General features: G+C 39.9%; 1 protein-coding gene across 3 annotated transcripts in view; it reads right to left on the bottom strand.

The window, feature by feature from the left end:
• The window catches only part of Ahctf1 (AT-hook containing transcription factor 1), a 52,175-nt gene extending 32,393 nt beyond the window's left edge, over positions 1–19,782 (bottom strand). The window contains exons 1-13 of one of the 3 annotated variants that reach the window (XM_051186408.1): positions 19,685–19,782; positions 14,999–15,126; positions 11,784–12,037; positions 10,013–10,193; positions 8,106–8,313; positions 6,433–6,549; positions 5,730–5,814; positions 4,512–4,662; positions 3,281–3,413; positions 3,007–3,188; positions 2,483–2,544; positions 1,637–1,765; positions 655–745 (exon numbers count right to left, since the gene is read on the bottom strand). In XM_051186408.1, the coding sequence (XP_051042365.1) occupies positions 655–745; positions 1,637–1,765; positions 2,483–2,544; positions 3,007–3,188; positions 3,281–3,413; positions 4,512–4,662; positions 5,730–5,814; positions 6,433–6,549; positions 8,106–8,313; positions 10,013–10,193; positions 11,784–12,037; positions 14,999–15,119 (1,714 nt within the window). In that variant the 5' untranslated portion in view covers positions 15,120–15,126; positions 19,685–19,782. Of the gene's footprint in view, positions 1–654; positions 746–1,636; positions 1,766–2,482; positions 2,545–3,006; positions 3,189–3,280; positions 3,414–4,511; positions 4,663–5,729; positions 5,815–6,432; positions 6,550–8,105; positions 8,314–10,012; positions 10,194–11,783; positions 12,038–14,998; positions 15,127–19,054; positions 19,372–19,447; positions 19,583–19,684 lie in introns of those variants that run through there. The other 2 variants (XM_051186407.1, XM_051186405.1) reach the window with 2 other exon arrangements.
• Positions 19,783–24,325: the final 4,543 nt, after the last annotated feature.

The raw sequence follows: 24,325 nt of genomic DNA on the forward strand, positions 1-24,325 counted from the left end.
TCTGAGTCTGGGGTTAGCCTGGTCTACACAGTGAGTTCCAAGATAGCCAGGGCTACAGAGGAACCTGTCTAGAACAAACAAACAAACAAAAATCTCCCAAACAACTCAAAAATTCTTCCAAACCCCTCTACCTATAAAACATTTCTGGAACACTGCTAAGTTCTCAATTGGTATTACCCTTCATTCTGTAATCACAGAGTTTTTATAGGTGAGCATCATTTGTTTTCAGATAAAATTGAAATGAGTAAGAAATAGGATGCTTTCTTTCAAATGGTTTACAACAGAACAATATGGGGGCAGAGTGCACGTATGCATATGTGCATAGATACACATGAAGAGCAAAAAAAGATATACACAGTGTATCTCCAGCGAATTTAGCTGAATGGAAAGGTATATAAAGTTATATACTGCATGACTCAGTTTATGACCATATGAGAAATGACACTATAGCAGTAGAGAGCTCAGGATCTTGGATATGATACTGTACAAGGGGTCTGCTAGATTACATTACTCACTTGGGGGAGAAAAGTGCTATAAAGCATACAGAGATTCACGCTATTGTGAGATACATAATTATCTCACAAGAAATGTTTAAAAAGTGAAACCAAACTGTAATTTTAAAAATATAAGTTTTAAAAAGTTAAATAAACTTACCTTCTGTTATCCATGTTCTAATGTAACCAGTCAAAAGTCCCAGGGAACTTGTCTGAATTGCTGCTGACAATATAGCTTCTAATTGTTCTTCCTAAAATGTGTTAAAGAAAGCAAAAAGACTCCTTACTTTGGCTAAAGGCAGAGAGACAATAAATCACATGCCTAGAACTCCAGCATTGGGAGGTTAAGACGGGAGGATCACAAGTTTGAGGTCAACCTGGGTAAAACAGTTGAGAAAAAAACAAAGGACAGTATTAACCAACATTGGTGTGGAGGTGGGAAAATTGGAACACTCAGAAGACTTACACATCATGTTTGACGAAACCCACTAGACCACTAAGGGAATCACACACAATTTTTACATTTACTGGTGGTACAGGGGACTGAAACAAGAGCCCAGGAAACAAGAGCCCAGGAAATGTTAGGCAAGCACTCTACCACTGACCTACATATCCTCAGTCCTCATTTTATTTTAAGATAGAGTCTTAGCTAAATTGGACAAGCAAGCCTTGAATTCACTCTGGCCCAGCCTAACTAAACTTGTGTTCTTGCTTCCTCAATAACTAGGATTACTTGCTTCCTCAATAACTAGGATTACATGCTTACAATACTAAGCCCATGTGTGACTTTTTTTTAAAAAGGTGTTTTTGCCTAATGCACGTATATGCACCATGTGTATGTATGCATGGTGCCTGCAGCAGTCAAAAGAGTCCCCTGGAACTGGTGTTACACATGGCTTTAAGTTGCCATATTCCCAGGAACTGAACCAGGGTTTCCTGCAAGTGCAGCAATTGTTCTTAACTGCTAGCCATTTTTCTAGCCAAATTAGGTGACTTGGAAGCCAAGCATGATAAACAGTGTGAGAATATAGAATGAGCAAGGTACCACATTACCTACTTTTGCAAAAAAATATATAATAGATTTATATTAATATTGAAATAGATAGTAACATGCAATTTGAAAGAAAAAAAGAATATCTCACTTGACTTAAACTGGAAGGCTGAATGTCAATAAGTCTTGGTGACAGAAGACCAGCAACAAGACACCGATTATAACTATCAGGAATGACTTCATTGAGAGATGGTCCTGATTTCTTTAAAAATGTCAAAGTCTGTAATAGAAAAATCAGTCAAAAAAAAAAACCCAACCAATAATCAATTCAAATCCAAATTAAGAAATACTTTATATATTTAAAATTGGAGTAAAACAAAAATAACTATGGAAATAACGAAAAACTGACTAAATTGCAGGATCAAGTTATGGAGCTTACAGGTTCCTGAACTCAAAAAACATCTCTAAGACAGCTAAGTCACAGCAACTATTTACATGTGACTACCACATCTGCATATCCCATTGCCCCAGAAAACTATTTTTGCATCATTCCCACATCAACTTGGTATTGTTTCTGAGAAGAGCCAAGGCAAAGACCTCCCCAGGCCACCACACAAAGGATGACCCATAGTTGCAGTGGAGTCGTTAACCCTAGCACTTAAAAGGCAGAGCAGATGGACCTATGGTTCCAGAACAGCTGGCCACCTGAAACCCTGTCTTCCCAGCAACCACCCAGATGTGATAAGACACTGACTTACTTGGCTTTCAAGTAGATAACATCCACACAAAGCTGCTAAAACACTTCAATGTCTCTTCTAGCAAGCTGTCATTAAAACTGAGGTAGCAAGATGCTAAACTCATAAACCTAGCAGAAACTACTATTTAAAATGAATTAGTTTACAAATACCATGAGAGTTTAAATCCATGAAAACATGTGTATATTTATATTCAACTTCAGCTTGATTACCACGAACTATGTGTTGTTATTCATACATACCTCCTTCTGAAATCCAGTACAAGTTACATGGATTACTCCAGAGTTTAACAAACAAGTGGCATCTTTAAAAAGAAAAAAAAATTTAAAAATTCAAATTAAATGTTTACTGTAGGTAACCAAATTATTTTATAGAATAAATCACCATCCTCTTAAAAAAAAAAAAAGGACAGGGTCTCACTGCATACTGGCCTGGAACTCTACGTAACCAGGCTGGAATTAAAGGCATGTGCTACCACACCCAGCAAGAATAAATTCTTAAGGAAACATCTTCAGATATTTTCTTCTGAGACAGTGACAAACTTAATCAATAACATATTAACTGTCATATTCTAAAAGATTCAAAATAGTATTAACTTACAAACATACTAAATTTCTCATGTACATGTAACTACATATTAACAAAGTTATCTAAGTTAAATGCCAGTGAGATATGAACAGATAACACATATAAACTGAACAAATATACAACTGACATACTACATACATTGTACACTATTTTTCCAAAATACTATGAAAATACATACCAAAATTAAAAGTACTTGGATTAAAAAACTGCTCTGGAGGTGGATATGAAGGAGGAACCCCTCGATTTAAACTTCTCTCGTGTACTAATATGTCCAAGATGTGATGCGGAGAAGTTCTACTTACAACTGAATCCAATGACCACAATGCAAAATAAGAGCAATTATGTAGAGATTCTCCTGACCTAAAAGAAAATTTAAAAAGTACTGAGACACTGATCAGCTATGCATAACAACACCTGATGGAGAAGGGGATGAGAAAACAGAGTAATCATACCTTAATGAATCTGGCATCTGTGCATGATACCAACGATTTATGTCAAAAAGTCCTAAGTACACAGAAGGCTTTCCCTGTCCATATATATTCACTTGCCAGGTGAAGACAGAAACACTAGTGTCAGGGGATAGAGCTGCAAACAAACAAACAAAAAACCAACTATTCTTCAAAAACAGAATAAAGAATCTGTAAGTACAACGACAACAGAATCACAGTAATATTTAATTCCTATCCATCTATGAGTCTCACTTATACTCTTGATTTTCTTCTTTAGGTACTGGGAAGTTCTCATCAGAAAGGTCTTGGTTTTCAATCAATACTTCAGTGACTTTGACACACCAAAGTAGAAACTACAAAGTGATTTCAAAGAACATTTCCCCAAGGATACACACCTAGCACAGAAGTTTATCCAATACTCAAAACGGGTGTCTCCAAGTACTGAGGTTTAATTCTTTAGAGGAACATAGTTGAGAAGACAGCTAGCCAAATAGTGAAAAGGGGCCTCAGCAGAAAGAGAAAAGTAAAAACCTCAGATAACACTAATGGCAAATGAAAAAGGAAGGAAGACACGGACAAAGAATAAAAGGAAAGATGGCATGTTAAGTTTTTGACATGTTCAATTAGATGTGGAAACATAATCACAAATTACAACGTTAGAACTATGACACAGAACATCCGTGAGACGAAAGAACTCATTAAAATAAAGTAACGAGATACATGTGCAGTTGAAGGCATCTCCAGAATTGAAGGGGCAGTGACACTCTCCTTTAATGCTTATAAAAAGCATAGAGAAACAGGATTCAGAAATACAAAAGTCAAAGGCTACACCTGAATGGAAAAAGGATCAACCCTGAATGTAAACAAATCTATCCCAGGATCTTTACCCAGAAGACTAAAGAAAATGGAGGAGTGGGGGCGGGGCAGTTTCCAGGGAAACACCGCATGGCTAAAAATAATAGCTAAAGATAAATAACAAATAACAAAAAACACAGAAAAGAAAATCAAGTTACACTAATGAAAATGGAGACCACCTTGTGTTTGGAGTCAAACACAAGGATCACTCATTCTTCAGTTCCTTAGAATAATCCAGAAAGTAAGAAAAAGCTAAAAGCCTAAATAAATGACATAACCAAGAGCTTAATTTTCAATTGTCAGAAATATTAGTTCTAGAAACCTGTCATAAATCTTAAGTCATCACAACACAAAATAGTTAAGAGTACTTTTAACCAACCTTCTCTCATACTTTCTTCCCTGTCACCATGAGATGGGAATCTCTCTATACTCTGGCATCCCAACAATTTAGTATTACTAGTCTGTCCTCTTAAGGGGAACATGCCACCCGCTAGATCCAGTGTGTATCTTTCTTCACAGTATTCTAATCCCTGCAACATAAAATAAGCACAAATTTTAACATTATCTAAGTAAAAGTGTTCTAAAATTATTTCCATGATAAGTTTTCCACACAAAAGGCTTTAAGAGAACTAATCATTCCAAAGGCTACAAAACTATATAAATGCAAATATCAAGTTAGATTTACTCTCAAAAATAATCACCAATAACTGCTATAAAATTGTATAAACATGGGAGCACTCATGCACTAGTAGCTGGAGTATAAAGTGGAACACCATAGGCCAGCAGATCTATTTCTGTGTTCACATGTAAATTCTTAAGAGTAAGATTAAGAATAGGAATAAAATCATTTTTTTTTTTCCTACAAAGACTCTTTATGCAGCCCCTGGCTGCCTTTTGTCAAAACACTGAATATTAATTCTTAATCAAAAGAGAAACTTTTGCTCAACGAACAAGATTAGTTTTTAACACTTCTCCCTCCCCACTTTTTTGAGACAGATCGCTATATAGCTCTGGCTGCCCTGGAACTTACTATGTAGACAAGGCTGGCCTTGAGTTCACAGAGATCTGCTGCTACCTCTGACTGGTGCTGGGATTGAAGGCTTAGAATTCTTTCTTAATCAGATTCCCTTATGATCTAAAACCCAACCCTAAAACCCAACCAGATACTTCAACACTAAGTTCTAAAAGCCTGTTGTAGAGTAACATTCCTCTTTTAAATTTTAGATATTTGGTTAGAAAAATAAGCAGACATTTGAGCATTCTGATACATATGCCCTGATGTTTCCTCCATGGCGTCTGTATATTGCTTGATATATTAGAACAAAGCTGGGAGCATTTCTCTTGGGCATTACATTAGGTCACACACATGAACCAGTCTAGTCTCTCTATTGTGGGGGAAATACCCAGAAAAATCTAGAGCCCTGAAATGGCAACACAGATGAGAACAGTAAAAACTCGTGCTCACTAGCCTAATATTTCTCACTACATGAAGCAGACAATTTTAATTTGAGTAAGAATAACTTCAGTATGATAAAGCAAAGAATGAAAAACAGAAAACAAAAATCCCAAAATGGTAATATTCTAATTAACCACTTACCTCATATAAGATTTGCCCTGAGGCCAAGCATTTTCTATCACCAAAGGCCAGCTGAAGCAGATGCAAACTCAAAACATCTCCTTCACTAAAAGAGGAAAGAGAAATTACTGAGACACTAAAACATGGAGCTTACCTCTTATCTTCCAAATTTTTCACATAACACACTGCATGTGACAAACTTCAGTTGCACAAAACAGATTATTTTCTTGTTTGTACAAAATGTAATTAATACAATATGTAACATAGTCTATCATTTTTTAACCCAATATTTTTTCTCGGATATTCCTCCTCCAATTAGTGTATTTTAGTTTTATATACATGGCTGCCTAAAAATATCAACTGCATTTCCTACCTTCCTTTTGCACCACACTAAGTCCTGGCCAACAGAGTATGAACAGAATCATCCAATGGCAATTACACAGAGCATTCCTTCAGAGACATGCCCTTTTCCCCTCCACACTCTTACCTATGAAGGTCAAGCCCTACATAAGAAAGGGGGCTTTACAATAGGACATGAAGCAAGGCACCAAATGAATCATGTACAATGCATACATAGCATGAGGTGTGTTACCATCACAACATCTGGCAGTGGTAATATAATTCAAACTTTTCAAAAGAAACAAACTGTTCAGTTTCACTCCTTTACTGCTATATCCTCAGCCTTAATAACATGTATTTTTTAAAAAAACACAGGCATACAAACCTATCTTGTGTGGACTGAACAGCCCATAAGTAACAGCAATTACGAGGATCATTCTCAGGTTCTTGAAAAACAACTGCATAGACAGGAACCCTTCCACCTTCTAACTGTGTATAATACCTAAAACAAACAAAATAATATATTGCTTATTTTCAAGTTAAGATTTTATCTTTGGAGGTTAAAAAAAATTTCCTTCCGTAAAAATTCAAGAAGACACTGTTCATACATTTCCCTAAATTCAGTGATCTGGGGGACCTAAGTCATTTTATCTTCAAGAACACACATGGGACAATGAGACCATTTAGTCATGCTAGCTCTTACTCCCAGGCAGAACGGGAATGACAACTGCTAAATCACATGCATTTACTTATTATGTAATAACTAGCTTCTAAGAGTCACATGAGTACACACCATACAGTAAAAGAGACAGAAAAACTTGCTTCTTCAGAGAATCTCATGTCACCCAGGTTGCTCTCAGATTTGTTAGGTAATTGAAGCTAGCCTGAAACTCCTGATCCACCTCCATCTCCTCAGTGCTAGAGGTGTGATGGCACATGCCTAGTGCTTTCTGGGTTTAAGTCAATTTTCTACTATAAAAATAGTAGATGAGGGTTTAAGATGGCTCAGCCTATAAATCATATACACCAAGCCTGATGGTATGAATTCAATCCCTGGGATCTATATGTTGGTCATATGCACACTGCGGCACATGTACACACACACACACACACACACACACACACACACACACACACCACTTAGAGACAAAAAAAAAAAGGTGATGAGCAAGAAACTGAAGAGTCTACATAAGCAGCTTAAAAAGCATAACAAGCCCCAAAATAAATGTTAGAGAAAAAACAATACTTAAATAAAACATTTTCCAGATGTTGTTTCAGGAGCAATTCAAAAGCAGAATTAATAAAAGGGTAAAATAAAATATAACAGAGAGGAAAAGCTTGTAAGATAAAATACCCAAGAAAACATAACAAAATACCTGGGATTTAAAAAAAAAAAAAAAAAAAGATAAAGAAACTGAAAAACTAAATGTCCAATAGACATCAACATATCTCTTAACTAAAAACTAAAATCTGATGTTTATTTTTTTATTTTTCAAGACAGGGTTTCTCTGTGTAGTTTTGTAAACCAGGCTGGCCTGTCTCTGACTCCTGAGTGCTGGGATTAAAGGCATGCGCCACTACTGCCTGGCTTAAAATCTGCTGCCTCCATCAGTATTATATGCTGTTTTACTCCCATACAAGTTTCAATTATATAATATTTAAGGGAAATTTTGACAGCATAAAAAATTTACCAAGTACACGTAAATTGGTGCTTTTAATAAATTACAGGCAACCAGGGCTCACAAGGAATTCATACTATACACATATTTTAACCATACTCGATTGACCCTTTTCTTTCTTCACTTTAAGCTAGGGTACACATAAAACCCAGGGCTGCCTGGATCTGGCTTTGCTGTTCACACTAGCCTCCAATCTTCATCCTCTGAAACACTATAAACTCTGAAGAACCAACCTAAATTCACATGATAATTTCCTTATCAAACTACAACTTGATTCACAAACTTTTCTGTCATTTTTCTCATACTAATTTTCAAATAATTAATACATTATATTTTAAAACAATCAGTCATCAACTAAAAGAAAAAGAATTATACTTACTCTCTTTTCATGTTTTTCATATTCCAAAGTGCTAAGTAGCCATCGGAAAACCCCACGGCAAGCTGATTTGTCCTGTTAATGTAATTGACAGAAGAAATGGCTATCCCTGATGGGCTTACTAGCTGGAAACACAGGTGGCGCCCTTCTCTCATCACATTCTCTCTGATGTGTGGTACTTCAGCTGGGATACCAGTAATAACTTCAAGGTCTAAAATAAAAAAGACAATATTAAGACACTAAATGAGAGCAGGGTGGTGGTGGCGCACACCTTTAATCCCAGCACTCAGGAGGCAGAGGCAGGAGGACCTCTGTGAGTTCAAGGCCATCCTGGTCTACAAACTGAGTTCCTGGGCAGTCAGAGTTACACAGAGAAACCCTGTCTCAAAGAACGAAAAAGAAACTATGTAAGTCCCAGAAGAATTCAATTCCTAGACTCCATGTAAAGGTGTACATTGAGGTTTGTGGAGATGGCTTACCTGATAAAGACACCTGACACTAAGACTAATGACCTGAGTTCAATTCCTGGGACCCACATGGTAGAAGGAGAGAACCAACTCCTGAAAACAACCTAGATTCCCCACAACCAAAGAATAGATAAAGAAAATGTGGTATATTTACACAATGGAGCACTACTCATTGGTAACAAACAATGATACCTTGAAATCTGTGGGCAATGGATGGAACTAGGAAAAACCCATTCATAAGCGGATATTAGACATAAAGCAAAGGACAACCATCCCATAGTCCACAACCTCAGAGAAGCTAGGTAACAAAGACATAAATGGATTCACACAGAAAGGGGAAATAGACAATAACTCCTGAATAAATTGGGGGGGGGCTTGAAAGAGGAGAGAGGAGGAAGGGAGTGGGGGAGGAGAACATGAGGGAACAGGATGGTTGAGTTGGGGAAAGGACAGAGAGAAAGAGCAAGGAAAGAAATATCTTGATAGAGGGAGCCATTATGGGATTATAGAGAAACCTGGCACTAGGGCAATTCCCAGGAATACACAAGTATGACCCCAGATAAAACTCTAAACAATAGTGGAGAGGGTGCGTGAACTGGGCTTCTGTAATAAGATCCAGGACTAACTGTAATTGTTATCACAGAATCTTCATCTAGTAACTGACAGAAGCAGATGCAGAAATCTACAACTAACCACTGAGCTAAGCTCCCAGAGTCCAGTCCAAGAGAAGGAGGAGTGATAATATGAGCAATGGAAGCAGGACCATGATGGAGAAATCCACAGAAACAGCTGACCTGAACCAGCAGGAGCTCACTGACTCCTGACTAACAGCAGGGGAACTTACATTGGACTGAACTAGGCCCCCTGAATGCAGGTTGAAGTGGATCGATGGGGCAGTTTGTGGGGCTACTGGCAGTAGGACCAGGAAATTCTATCCTCAGTGCATGAACTGGCTTTTTGGAGCCCATTCCCTATTGTGGGTTACCTTGCTCAGCCTAGACACAGTGGGGAGGACCTTGGTCCTACCTCAATGTGGTGATGGGATAGACTTTGTTGACTCCCCATGGGAGGCCTTACCCTCTCTGAGGAGCAGATGGGAAGTGGGGGGGAAAGGAAAGGGGAAGAGAGGAGAGAGGAGAAACTGGGATTAGTGTCTAAAAAAAAAATAAAAGAGATTAAGCAAACCCCCCCCCCCCCCAAAAAAAAAAAAAAAAAAAAAACCCAATCCATAGTCAGGTAGTGAGGGCAAACACCTTTAATCCCAACACTTAGGAGGCAGAGAAAGGCAGATCTGAGTTTGAGGCCAACCTAGTCTACACAGTGAGTTCTAGAACATCCAGGATTACAAAGAGAAACACTGATCTGGAAAAACCAAAACCAAAAATACCATTACCCCAACATTGCAATGCTCTTTTTTTCGTTTCCCAGTAAAAAATACATTACCTGATGCCTCTACTTCATTTTGACTGCATGACAAGTCATCCAAACATAGGTCAATAAGAAGGATCTGTCCAACATCAGTTACCACAGCTGCCACTCCAAAAAGCCATCGAAGACTTGGATGTAAATGCTGGGTACTTGCGCTGGCTCCTCCATGATTAATTATAGGCTCAATAGCTGTTACCTAGGAACCAGGATATATGATTAGCTTTCCTAAAGTGAAGAAATACAACCAACTCTATAACAAATAAGACTGGACATTAAGGCAGTTTGTAACTTGGACAGACTGAAACATTATATGGCATCACAACTGCATGACTATATATATCCAAGTAAACAGTGAAATTCTCAGAAACACTACAAAATTATGCTAGTTCAACATAATAAAAAAGTGAAAATTATGTTTATTGATAGCCTAATCTATGCTAGTCATTTGCTAACTGGCTCATTTAATGTTTATATAATCTTTTTATTGAACTATATACAATTACCTGTTTAAAGATGAAGTTGAAGCTTTGAACACAAATTTTAAAAGTCATAAAAGTTTTAAAAGCTCTTAAGCAGCCACTTTAGTATTATCCAATGTAAACTAATCATTTCAGAAAACTTTAGTTTACCCTTCTATGGTGGTTTGAGTAAGAATGGCCTCCACAGACTCATCTATTTGAATGCTTAATCACCAGGGAATAGTAATGTTTTAAAGGACTAGAAGCTCCCTCTTTGCTTGTGGATCAGAATGTATTTATCTAGTTGCTGGCTCAGATACTTCTCTACCATACCTACCTGCCTGCCACCATGCTCCTTGTCATGATGGTAATGGATTAAGTAAGCAAGCCCTCAATTAAATATATTCTTTTCTAAGAGCTGCCTTGTCAGTTTCTTCATAGCAATAGGACAGTAACTAAGACACCTTCCAAGTAACATAAGAGCCAATGTGCACACCTTCCCAGACAAGATGTTTGTTGTATTTTCTACCAAAGGGAGTAAAATCAGGTATGAAGAAATGGCTCAGTGATTAACAGCAATGGCTGCTCTTCCAGAGATGCAAGGTTCAATTCCCAGTACCCAAATGATGGCTAACAGCCATCTTTAACTTCAGGTTCAGCAGATTCAATGTCCCCTTCTAGCCTCTATGGTTACTAAATGCACATAGCACATAGTACACAGACATACAAGTACGCAAAACATAACACATTAAATTTCAAAATCTTTTAAGAGAGGAGTACAGACTCTCTAAATGAAGTTATAATTACCTATTTTAAACTTTTTTTTTTTTTTTTTTTTAAAGACAGGGTCTCACTGTGTAGCCCTAGCTTACCTGGAACTTACTGAATACACAAATGAGGCTTGCCATGAACTCTAGAGACCCACCTGTTTCTACCTCCTAAGTGAGGATTAAATGTATATACCACCATGCTTGGTCATCTTAAATTAAAATTTCTGAAAGGGCAATTAAAATGTCTCAGATAGTAAAGCTGCGCAGTGATATAAGCCTGACAACCTGAATCTGATGCCTGGAACCCATCCATATAAAGGTATAAGGAGAGGGTTGAGTCCTACAAGTTGCCCTCTGACCTCCATATGAGCATATGATGCAAGTATACACACATACAATCCTAAATAAAAATACATTTTGTATTTTATATTGAGGGGGATAAATATATGAAAACACATTAATTGTTAAGTGTACAATTCTGAGTTTTTAAGGTAAACATATCTTGTAAGCTTTCAGCTTAGAAAGCAAAACTATCAAGGTATCTTAAATAGTACATACCCTTCCAGGAAGAACAACAGCTTTGACTACTCTTGATATACCAAGGTCATAAAGACACAGGACGCTCCCGTCTGCTTCTTCCAGTCCTATTAACAATCCAGTTCTCTTATGCCAAGAGAATTCTTTCACTGCAAGAACTACAGGAGGCTGTTCATTTACTCCATTGAATCTATATGCAGACAACCGCTCTCCCGTTAGAGAGTTTACAACTTCAAGTTGTGGCCCACAAGCTAAGCATGCTAGTCCATTTTTTCCTATGGAGGGGGGGAAAAGAATCAAAATCACTGTTTATTGTAGTAGTAGTGCAACATAACAAGTCTGGTAGTTAGCTCTTTTATATATGAATTACATAATTACAAATCCCTTTTGAATTGAAAACAAAGCATTTATAGACTAGCACAGCAATCCTCATATAAATAAATAAAATGAAGAGTAACTACAGCAGTAAAGAGACCATAATGGTGCCCAAATTCGTCCTGTTATTTACGTCTTACACAGCTCAGTAGAACATAAAATAACCTACATCTTAATGCATCGTTAACTTATCTAAAGTCACACAGTTACAAAGTTAACACCAGTATATTCAGGTAGATCCCAACACCAGGTATTGTGGCACACCCTGAAAAATCCACTTCAGTGGCAGTGAACAACAAGATATGAGCTGTGGTAGTTTGTAAGCTTAGGAGATAAGATGTAAGAGTTTAACAACAGAAAATATTGCACTCTACTGTCTCTGAAGTCATTGGTTAGTCCAAAGCAGGTAAATAACAATCTAATTTGTTTAATGTTACTCAGCCACTAAACAAAAGATAGACAAGGAAGCAGAGTAGATATAATGGAAGATTAGCTGGTGACTGTGAATGGAAGGTCTAGTTTCATCTAACAGAGAGAGAATAGGATTTGCTTATTGATGGGTAGATATTAAGAATAAAAAAGAATTAAGAACAGCCCCTAAACTGGACATGGTAGTGCATTTAAGAGACAGAATAAGAAAGGAGTTCCACAGTGAGACCTTGTCTCAAGGAAGAACAAAAACCAAACCAAAATGATCCCACATTTTCACATGAGCAACTAGATGAATGAAGGGAACTTTACCACTATATGGAAATGCCTATTGTGTAACAATTTTCTTCTAATGGAAACCCTACCCCTAGGAGAGGGGAGATTTGTAAAACCCAAAAAGGAAACAAACTGTACACAGTTGAAAAAGCTTAAACTTGTAAGAGTTATGGGACCCCTCCTGCTGAGGAGACTCTAACCAGAAGAATCACCTGCAAATTATGATCTCTGAGGGCTCTTTTTCCATATGGCACACATGCATACATGCAGCTAAAACACTCAAAAACATAAAAAAATAAATCTTTACATTGTGACTACCTACTATGTGAAGTTAGACACCCTTTAGGAAATAAGACAAAATCTTCTGAGAACACTATCAAGAATGGCTTTTTGTTTTGTTTTGAGATGGGTTTTCTCTGTGTAGACCTGGCTGTCCTGGAACTCACTCTTGTAGGCCAGGCTGGTCTTGAACTCAGAGATCCACCTGCCTCTGTCTCCCCAGTGCTGGGATTAAAGGTATGCATCACCACTGCACAGCAAAAATAGCTTTTTAAAAAGGGGATTTTCAGATTGGTGAGAAGGGTCAATGTGTAAAGGCCTGATTCAACCTGAGATCAATATTGTAGAATAGACTGACTACTCCCAAAAAGCGGCCTGATTTCCATATGTATATCACAGCACACTTGACCCTCCCAAAAAAACCAAAACAAATAATATATGCATATATTTTTTCTCAGTGGAAATTTTAGAGATTCATGATGAATGAACAACTGTCTTCTAATCTGAAACATGTACATCTATTACATTTTGACATATAGTCTCTTCAAAAATTCAACAGTACCACAATGTCAGGTGGCTGGTATATCCCTTTTGGTTTTGTTTCCTTTGCCATTTCTTCTTCTATAACTGAGAGAAGAAAATATGCCTATGTTAAGAATTCAACATGGTCTTGCCCACTTGAAGGCCAGGTAGACTCCTGAGATTTAAGGTATCCTAACAACACTAAACTAAGAGCTTCCTTAAAAAGTTTATAAAGAAAAAAAAAAAAAAAAAAAAAAAAAAACACAAAAAACAAAACAAAAAAAACCAAAACTAAAAGTTTATAATAGGCATTCTAACTTCTTGCAGAGAATTTTTTTTTAATTTCTAACTTCTTCCCAGATAAGGAAATGAGGGTTCTTCTGACTTATATAATACTAATGACTTGTATAAGTCAGAGGAAAGTATTGGGTGTCTTGCTTCATTCCCTTGAGACAAGGTCACTCACTTGAACTTGGACTAGGATGGCAGACAGCAAGCCCCAGTAACCTTTTTGTCCCCACCCCACACAGCACTGGGATTATAGGTATATAGCTGGGCATGTATATAGTTGCAATTGCTCATATGGAGACCAGGGGTTAACTTTAGGTATTTTTGTATATTTCACTGAACCTGGAGCTCCCCATTTTGACTCCAATAACTGAAGAGTGAGGCCTTTCACATGACCTGTCTCCTCATAGCAATGTTGGGGTTAGATATGTACCACTATGCCCTGCTTTTACTTATATGATGCAGACTTGGAACTCAGGTCTTCATACTCATGTAAACACTTTACTGAGTTATCTCCTAACCTCCGAATTTTAAATAAAGCAAACAATTAGAATCTACTGTGCCATAAATTTACTGATGTGGTCAAAAGCATATAGTTTTTACATATATAGTTAGTTATAGGTCTTATATAAGAATATTCTAAGTTGGTTTTTTATAGAAGCTATTATATATTACAAACTAATATATACTTACTTTACAAATTAAATTGGTAAACCTATTAAAAAGAAAACCTTATTGTACTTATGTGTAGGAATATAAGATTACCTGTGGAGGTCAAAGGAGAGTGTTAGATCTCCTGAAGCTGAAATTACTGGTTTAAGATTGGCCCAAATCCCAGCCCCAGACCTCATAATTAAGCAGCAAGTGCTCTTAACTGTTGAGACCACTCTGCATTTGTGTGTGTGTGTGTGTGTGTGTGTGTGTGTGTGTGTGTGTAGAGATGTGCATGTCCGTGAGGTATAATGGAAACTAAATCTAGGAAGAACTATAAGGAGGGCCAGGAAGCAAATACTCTTTACCACTGAATTCTAGTCCCAGATTCGTGAATCTTCAGCAAGGTTATTTACCTGCAGCAAACTTTCCACGAAGCACAGACTCTAATGTTATCTCATCTTCTCCAAGAGCTTCAACAGTCACTTCAGGGAAATGCAGGAGATCACTAGTCACTTGAGCTGTTAAGTCTTGCATACTTCCACTGTAAATATTTTTAAATAAAATAAAATTAGTATCATTATTTGTTCTATTGAACAGTATACTTCACTATTTCTAGTTAGATGAATGTGAGGGAAAGCAAGCCACATACAAAAGTAAATGAAGTAAATTAAAGTATCTATCTACATATGGGTCTAACATAGTCTATTTCCTAAGAAAATATTTCTTTCAAGCAGCCTTAGGAGGCTATCCTGAGGATATCCTTCATACCCATATTCTGTGAAAGGCTTCAGTGTAATTCACCTTACTGCCCAATCTTCAGAGAACCATAGCAGACACAGGTAAACAAGGAACAATCCCATTTTAGGAGATACCACTTCCCCACACTTCTTTCCTTTTCCTTTCTGTATGCTGGGAATTGAATCTAGTATCTCTGAATTAACATTTTTCAAATCTGAAAAAGTTGATTTTTCAGTAAAAAAAGAAACTCTGTAATTAATATTCAGATTCCCCAGAAACCTCTAAACTTGAATCTGATACCTATCTTTTACTAGATAGAAATGAAAAAAAAAAACTAAATTATTTTTAATTTCTTATGTAAGACCTGAAGCCCCTTCATAACTTCTGTTGTAAATAACCAAAAAGTAGGGCTGAGATAGCTCAGTGATTAAGAACACTTGTTGATTTGGGGAGTGACATAAGTTTGGCTCTCAATATCCACGTGGTGGTTCACAACCACCAATATAACTCCAGTTCCAGGGAATTCAATGCCTTCTTCTGACTTCCACAGGTACCAGGCATGTGGCACATATACATTCGTGTGTTCACACATATACACACAGGCAACATGCCCATACACATAAAATAAACCAAAAATTCTGTTTAAATACAAAAGCATCCTTCTGAATGGTTGAGATAAAAAGCAGAGAGGGCAGGGGTGGGTGGGGTGGACAATACGAGTTCTGAGAGACAGGCTGGCTGTGGTCTTGAATATTAACAATCAAATCTTGTCCTAGTGACCCTATTTTGTTTAATGCACTCCAAAGAGGCAGCTAGACATAGTGTCACAGACATTTAGTCTTGAGATATTTGGAAGGCAAAAGGAGGAAGATAACCACAACTTCCAGACCAGCCAGGTCTACATGGTAAGTTCTAGAACAGGGATATATTACAAGACCTTAGCTAAAAATAAAGCTCAGAGCTAACATAGTTTAATGCAAGCCTATGTTGTCAGAATTACTATACAAGGTTGTTGCTTCAGCAAAAGCCTCAATGTCCAAAAGGTATAGAAGCAGGAAAAAAAAAATAAAATCACTTGAAAGAGACAGTAAGACTAAGTTAATGTAGAGGGGGAAAATACACCAGATGGATACAGTCAAGATTCATAAATTCCAAGACTCACAAAAGGAAGTAGTAAAAAGGGAAAAGACTGGGCAGGTTGGATTAGAATCCAACCTGAAGCAGCCTACTATGTGTAGTTAGACTAAAAGGGAGAGAAAGAACTTGCTTTGTAAAACAAACTGGCCTCAAACTCTCCTGAGCAATAGGATTAAAGGTATGTACCACCACACATTGCCACAATAAATTTTAAGATGTAATTTTAAAACCCCTCAATAAAAGCTTCTTTTTTTAAAAGTATCACCATTTTATTATGAAGAACAAATTTTATAAGGCTGCTGGGCCATGGTGACACATGACTTTAATCCCAGCACTCAGAAGGCTAAGGCTGTTACATACAGAAAACCTGTCTTAAGCTCCCCCCAACCCAAGAAGCTAAGAAATTTAACCAAAATACCATAAATCAGTTTTTGAAGTGATATTTACACATTCCCTAAATAACTGAATTCTATCACCAAAGACAGAACTCTAACCTAGCTATTCAATAAGTATCTGATCTAAAAATAAGTGGGCCAATTCTTTCAATTTCAATCCAAATAAATATTAATCAGCCATTGCTTTACTTTTTGTTTAGTTTTCACTTTCAGACAAGATTTCAAGAAGCCCAGGCTGGTCTTGAACTCCCTAAATTTTGTGCCTCCACTCCACTATTGGCATGTACCAATATTTCTAGCTTCTACTTTTTTTTTTTTTGTTTTGTTTTGAGAATGGGTTTCTCTGTATTGTTTTGGAACCTGTCCTGGAACTAGCTCTGTAGATCAGGCTAGCCTTGAACTCAGAGATCCACCTGCCTCTGCCTCCCCAGTGCTGGGACTAAAGGCGTGCACCACCAACACCCAGCTCTAGCTTGTACTTTTAAAAACACTGTGCTTGGAAAAATAAAATCCAAGGGCAGAGACCTACATTCTGACCTCCAGAAGTTTATATTCTAGTAGAGCACATTCATAAACACATTATCAGACACAAGAATAAAGGCTACAATAGAGATACATATGCTGTGAAAGGAACAAACTGAGATTTAAAAAAAAAAGTACAGGCAAAAGGTGGTAGTTAGGGGCAAGATTTGAAATGTGAGAATTTTAAAAAGCTAGCATGCCAAACTGAAGATGAGCCTCGAAATGTCAAGCACCTTTTTTCAAGAATGTGAGCCCAGAAATGGTACTGATTCTATGGCCAAAATAGAAAATGTGAGCTAAAGCTGAATGGAACAGACATGCTACAAAGATCTTTAAGCTGACCTGAAGCACACTTCATTCTTGGAGTCCTTGTAAAATTATAAAGTTAGGATCTAAAAAGGCAATGTTTTATAATTAAGCAGAGATCTACACCCCAACTTTAAATGTTTACAGAATAATTAGGCTGTCTTACAAATTGGCAACATTTAAATACTAAGTTACTATATGCCTCCCGCTGTAACCCCAACTATTCCCAGGGCTGAAGCCAGGGTCATGCAAATTCAAGGACTGCCTGGGCTATGTAGTGCTGTATCTAAAGAGAAAAAAGTAAAGATAGTAGCTTTCAATGGTAGTTCCTGAACCTAACAGTGTGAGGCTATCGACTCAAACCTCAGAACCACCAAAAATACAAAATAAGTCACAGAATAAAGTCTTCACATTTGTCACCACCACATGAAGTACCCCAACTTCCGTCTTCCAAGAAGCTGACAGTTAAAGCTCACCAAAAACAGTTCTTAAAGCCCAAGGATTCTTTGAGATATCAAGAACCAAATTATGTTTTGTTCTAAAGAACCCACGTTCTTTGAAATACGTCTCCAACTGTCTTTTTTTTTTTTTTTTTTTTTTTTAAATCCCAAAATCAAAAAACAGCGGCTTGGAATAGAGCTCGAGCTCGGTGGTGGAGCGCGTGCTTAACATGCGCGAGCTTCGATCACCAGCATCAAAAATAAACAAAAATAACAACGCTCGTTTTCCTATAACAACACACCTCTCGAATGAAAATCGTTCGTTTTGGGAACCAAAAACCAACCGATCCCATGCTGGGGACACAACTCAGTGGTAGCACGCTTGCCTGGCATGTGTGAGAAGACCTGTAGGCGATCCTCTGTACCAAAAAGGACCCTTCCACAAAGTCAACAAAAACCACCTGTACCTGTCTGAAACAGACCATGTCTACCTCCCTATCAACTCTAAGTAAGAGCAAATATAACAGACTCCCCCCAAAAGTCAACCAAAGGCTTTGAAAGTAATCGCCCCTAAACCTCGCAGATGAGCCCTTGACGCGGTTATCTTAAATGCCCCGCACCAGATCCATTCACTCTTGTGGCCCACACAACCCGCCACTGAGAGTCAAACTGTCTTCCCCGCCCAGGACTCTCAACAAAAATACCTGTACCCGTGTCAAACAGACCATGTCTACCTCCCTATCAACTCTAAAAGCAAATATAACAGACCCCCCCCAAAAAGTCAACCACAGGCTTTCAAAGTAATCGCCCCTAAACCTCGCAGATGAGCCCTTGACGCGGTTATCTTCAATCCCGCACCAGATCCATTCACTCCTGTAGCACAAACGACCCGCCACTGAGAGTCAAACTTTCTTCCCCGCCCAGGACTCACCCTGGCCAAGCACAGGACCATGTGGAGCACATGCCAACGTAGGAAAGGTTCAGAGAACCTGCCACTGCCCGCGGGGAACGCCCCACAAAGGTCTCCATCGCTCTGCTACACCACGACGGGTCGGGGTCTCGAGTCAGGCCCGCCTCGGGTGGCCGAGATCCCGCCCGCGGGCGCGGGAGAAGAGCGCGGAGGAGCGACTCTGCCGCCATGTGCCTGCGCTCGCCGTCAGGGTTATATAACTAACGCCCGAGCGCTGGAACGAGCCGCACCGGTCACCGCGGCTCGCGGATGCCGCTTCCCCGCGCGGCGGAGCTCCCGGCCTAGGCCGTGGGCCTCGCCGCCTCGCCCGCCCTCCCCTCCCTGGGCGCGCGGGCCTGCCGCTCCCCACGCTACCTGAGCCCGCGGGCCAGGCCGCCGAGTGCCGCGGCGCCTGCTGCTTCCGTGCAGTCCGTCACAGCATCTCCCGGGAGACACGGCTCGGCGCGCGCCCCCGCCCGCGGAAGCCGCTTCTCGCTCAGCCACTCGCCGGGCCCCTCAGGCCCCGGGAGCGCCTTCACCCGGTCGCCCAATCCCGGCTCCGAACTCGGCCGCTGCCCGCGCCGCGTCCTCCCCGCCGGCGACTCGACTTACTGGGCTGGCACTGCGCGGGCCGCGCTCTGCGCAGTACCCCGGGCGCACTGCCCGAACCCCACACACAGCCTTTCCGCCGAGGGAAGGATCGCGGCCAGGGCGGGGAGCCGAGCGCAGATCGCGCTTGCGGGGCCCAGACTTCTCGCGAGGGTTCCGGCCTCGGGCGCCTACTCCGCGGGAATTTTCAAACTTTCCCTGCCAGGCCTTGCGGAAAGAGAGAATAGGGAAACAGCTTTGGGAAGAAAGGTTCGTGTACGTAGAGCAGGGTCTCCCCGCCTCCTGGGAGTGGATTGGGAGAAAGACTACAAGTCCCACAGTGCTTTGCGTGCTGGGCGTGGCGCGGGAGTGGCAGGCTTCGGGGAGCTCAGGGCCGGGGTATTCTGGTGGCGGTTCCTGCTACAACACTTGCCTTCGTGTTTTCCGTTCTGTGCTCCATCTTTTCAAGGAAAAAGCGTGCCCCAGGCTTGAGAAACGTTTAAGTGTGCTCACGCCGCCTAACATAATCTTTTGTCATCTGAACCTGGGTGTTTTCGGCTGATGGAGCATGTGCTTGGCATGCACGAAGCTCTGGGTTCCATTACGCCAAGCCTATGTTACCTTTTTGATTTGCTAGTATTGAGAAACCAGGAATTAGACAAACTCCCTGGTAGACAGACAGACAGGGAGGAGAGCTGTAGCGAATTATCAAGATAGCCAGTTTCTTCCTGAACCACCTGACTTTAGACAAAAGCCTGGCAGCTTTGTCTCCTACCAGCAGGGCCCCTGCTGATGGACTGGTTCAATAAGTTCAAGGCCTGATCAGAACACATCAACCATCATGTCTGTCTTCAAACTGACCAACCCTAGAGAGAAAGACTCAATAAAGACTTTAAGCCCCCAGGCCTCAAGAAGAGATTGGATTTTTCAGCTTCCCTATTCCGAACTTTGCTTCCCAAAGGGTCTTTTCTCAGTGTGTCTGCTGCATGTGTGTGTTCCCCACCCATAAATGCCTTTCTTTACTGCTAATTCTGCTCTTTGTTCACTTTGCCTTTTAATTATCTTCCTTCTTTTTAATTGTTTATTTTCCGAGACAGAGTTATCCTGTGTAACAGCAATGACAGTCTTGGAACTCTTTGTAGGCCAGGCTGACCTCAAACTCACAGAAATCTGCCTGTCTCTGCCTCCCAAGTGCTGGGATTAAAGGTGTGCACCACTAACGCCCGATGGTCTGACTGTTTCTTCAGGCTGATGTTTGTTAACATAAACATTATCAAAGATCCCCAGGGTAGGGGAAGTAGCTGGAGATGGCTCATCAGTTAAAATACTGGCTGTTCTCCTGTTCTCTAAGACCAGAATTGGATTTCTAGCACCCACAGGGTGGCTCACCATCTGTAACTCCAAGTCTGGGGATCCAGCACTTTTTTTCTGACCTCCACTGGCACCAGGTAGCCATGTGGTACACATACATACATGTAAGCAAAATACTTATACATATAAAAATTAAAATAATTTTTAAAACCCTTTAGACTATAAAATTCAAAAATCTGTCACATCATACCTAATACCCCGATCAATACACAACCTTTCAGATCTTAGTCTTCTCTTCCATCATTACTCATGGACTGAGTTTTTCCTTTGATTGACTAATCAAATAGCTGAATCAACCATATCTGTTCTATTTCCCTACAAACATCCTGATAATTTCTTTGCTTTTTCCCCAAATGTGTTTTGCCTTTTTGCATTCTTTTCTCTCCCCATTTTATTTTCTACCACTTAATTACATTCACACTTCTGTTTGTTTGTTTTGATACAGACTATCTCCTAATGTAGCCTGGGATGACTTTAAGCTGTTGATCACTCCTCCCCCACCTCCTGCAAACTGGAATTATTGGTGTGCACCACTGCAGATTTTTTTTAAATATAAATTTTTATTTAAATTAAAACAATCTTATTTTATATACCAATCCTACTTCCCTTTCCCTCCCATCCTCCCATGCCCCCCAACTCCCAATCCCACCTCTCTGACCAGGGAAGGTGAGAAGCCTTCTGTGGGGGATCATAAAAGTCTGTCATAACATTTGGGGCAGTACCTAAGCTCTCCACCCTGTATCTAGGCTGAGAGAGTATCCCTCTATGTGGAATGTGCTCCCAAAGTCCATTCATGCACTAGGGATACATACTGGTTCCACTACCAGCAGCCTCATAGACTGACCAAGCCCCCCAACTGACACCCACGTTCAGGGAGCCTGGTTTGGTCCTATGCTGGTTTCTCAGCTGTCCCCAACTGGAGTTTGTGCACTCCTGCTTGCTCAGGTCAGCTGTTTCTGTGGTTTTCCCCAGCATAGTCTTGACTCTTTTGCTCATCATTCCTCCCTCTATAACTGGATTCCAAGAGTTCAACTCAGTGCTTGCCTGTGAATCTCTGCTTCTAGCAGCTACTGGATGAAGGCTCTAGGATGGCATATAAGGTAGTCGTCAATCTCATTATAGGGGAAGAGCATTTAAGGTAGTCTCTCCACTATTGCTTAGATATGCAGGAAGTTTTATGTGCTGCCAGGGATTGAACTCAGGGCTTGGCACATGCTAGGCAAACACTGAACTATACCCTTAGTTATTTGGTTTTTGCTAACTGTCCAACTGGTCCTAAGCTTAGGATCCTCCTGGCCTCTGTCCACTTATAGGATTATGTCATTGCACCTAGCCTTGCATCTAAACCTGAATATCCCTGTGAGTTCAGCTCAATCTTTCCTTCCTGTGGCAAATCCTCTCTGTCATTTCAACCCACATAACTAAAAACTTGCACTGGATATGTGCTGCATTATTTCATGCCTGTTTCCCTTTTTGCCTCTGACTCTCTCCACCCACCCACCAACCCCATCCCCCAACTACCCCAGGAGCACAGACTACATCTTTTGAAAATGCTTCCTTGCTACTTTTTAACCATAATTATTTTGTAACCTTAATTTCCAATGTAAAGCTCTCCAGCTTTTCTTCATCTTTCATTCATTTAAGCAAATACCAGATTATTTTAATTAGTTTCCAAAGACAGTAATAAATGTCAAGTGTAAAGAGAAAAACCTAGGCTCCATAGTTATCAGCAACTATAGAAAGGCTGATTAAATATGTTAAGCGTTTCTTTTACATAACACTTCATCCTCTTTGACATGCATGGCATTTATCGAAACTATTTGACTGTGATGTCCACTTATACTTGGGGTAGACCTTGTCTCTTTGGCAGGCCACAGAATAGACTTGGGTAAATACAGTTGCAAAGTGTTCTCCTTTTGGAAGTAAGAATATGAGCCCTAGGCTTGTTGATGTTTGTCTTTAGTTCCAGCCACTCAGGAGGCTGAGGCAGTAGGATAAAAAAAAAAAAAAAAAAAAAAAAAAAAAATCAAGTTGTACTCAAATTTGAACTCACTAGTTCCAATCTAGCTTGGACATTTTAGTGAGACATGATTTTAAAAACTCAAAAGTTCAAAAAGGGCTAGGAAGCCAGAAGTGATGGCTAATGCCTACAGCCCCAGCACTTGGGTGACTGAGGCAGGAGGACTGCACTTGGTTTGAGGTCAGCCTGGGTTCCAGGATGGTCTGAAGTACAGATTGAGATCCTGTCTAAACAAACAAATAGAATGATTTTTTAAAGGGTCAAAGGGCTGAGTGTATCTTGGCAGTGGAGTTCTGGCCTGGCATGTCTAGACCCTCGGCCCAGTGCCCAATTCTGAAAAAAGAAAAACAGAAGAGTGTAATGATGTGGAGATACACTAAGTTGTAATGCTTCTCACTGCTTCTAGCTACATGCTGCTAATTGGATTGCTTCCCTTTCTGAGACTGTTTCTTAGCCAAGAAAAGGTAATCTGCAGGGATTGGGTCCTAATTCGCTCCCTTTTCACCCATGTAACCACATTTCAAAGCTGAATGGCCTGGAAAACAGCAATAGCTAGCCCAAGCCCCAGTGCCTCCACAGAAGCATTTTATTCAAGATACTGTTTGAACATCATTGATGTTGTGTGACTTGAGCTCCATTTGTTTGGCAAAGTAATAGAGAAAGGCACTGTTACTTTATCATTAACAACAAAAATAGAGCTGCTCTGACTGAAATAAAGATAATGGTCTTCATTCTTTATTTGAACCTTTACCTTTTCATAATTTTCTTGTAGAGAATGTGGGTCTCAAAGTCCACCCTAGATTTCGCCAATTAGCAATTCACGCGGTAAGCCACTGCTCCCTCTCTTGTTCCATGTTCCATTCATCATAATGTTGGAATGGCCAGCTAAAGTAATCATTTCATGCATGAACAATACCAGTTTCATCATTCAAAACTGAAAGTTCATAAGCGGCTCAGAGCCTAGTGCAGAGGACCCAGTTTCTATTCACTGTGTCAGTTGATTTCCATCTCCTGCAACTCCAGCTCCAGGAGAATCAGGCCTCCAGCCTCCAAAGGTCCTTTCACTTTCCTGCGTGTACACACACACACACACACACACACACACACACACACACACACACATCCCTCTTGAAATAAATCTTAAAAATACAAAAGGGAATCAGGGAGGGATGGTGCACGCCTTTAATCCCTGCACTTGGGAGGCAGAGGCAGTAGGATCTCTGTGAGTTTGAGGCCAGTCTGGTCTACAGAGCAACTGCCAGGACAGGCTTCAA

The sequence above is a fragment of the Phodopus roborovskii genome, unplaced genomic scaffold, assembly GCF_943737965.1.
Source record: "Phodopus roborovskii unplaced genomic scaffold, PHOROB, whole genome shotgun sequence".
Taxonomy (NCBI): domain Eukaryota; kingdom Metazoa; phylum Chordata; class Mammalia; order Rodentia; family Cricetidae; genus Phodopus; species Phodopus roborovskii.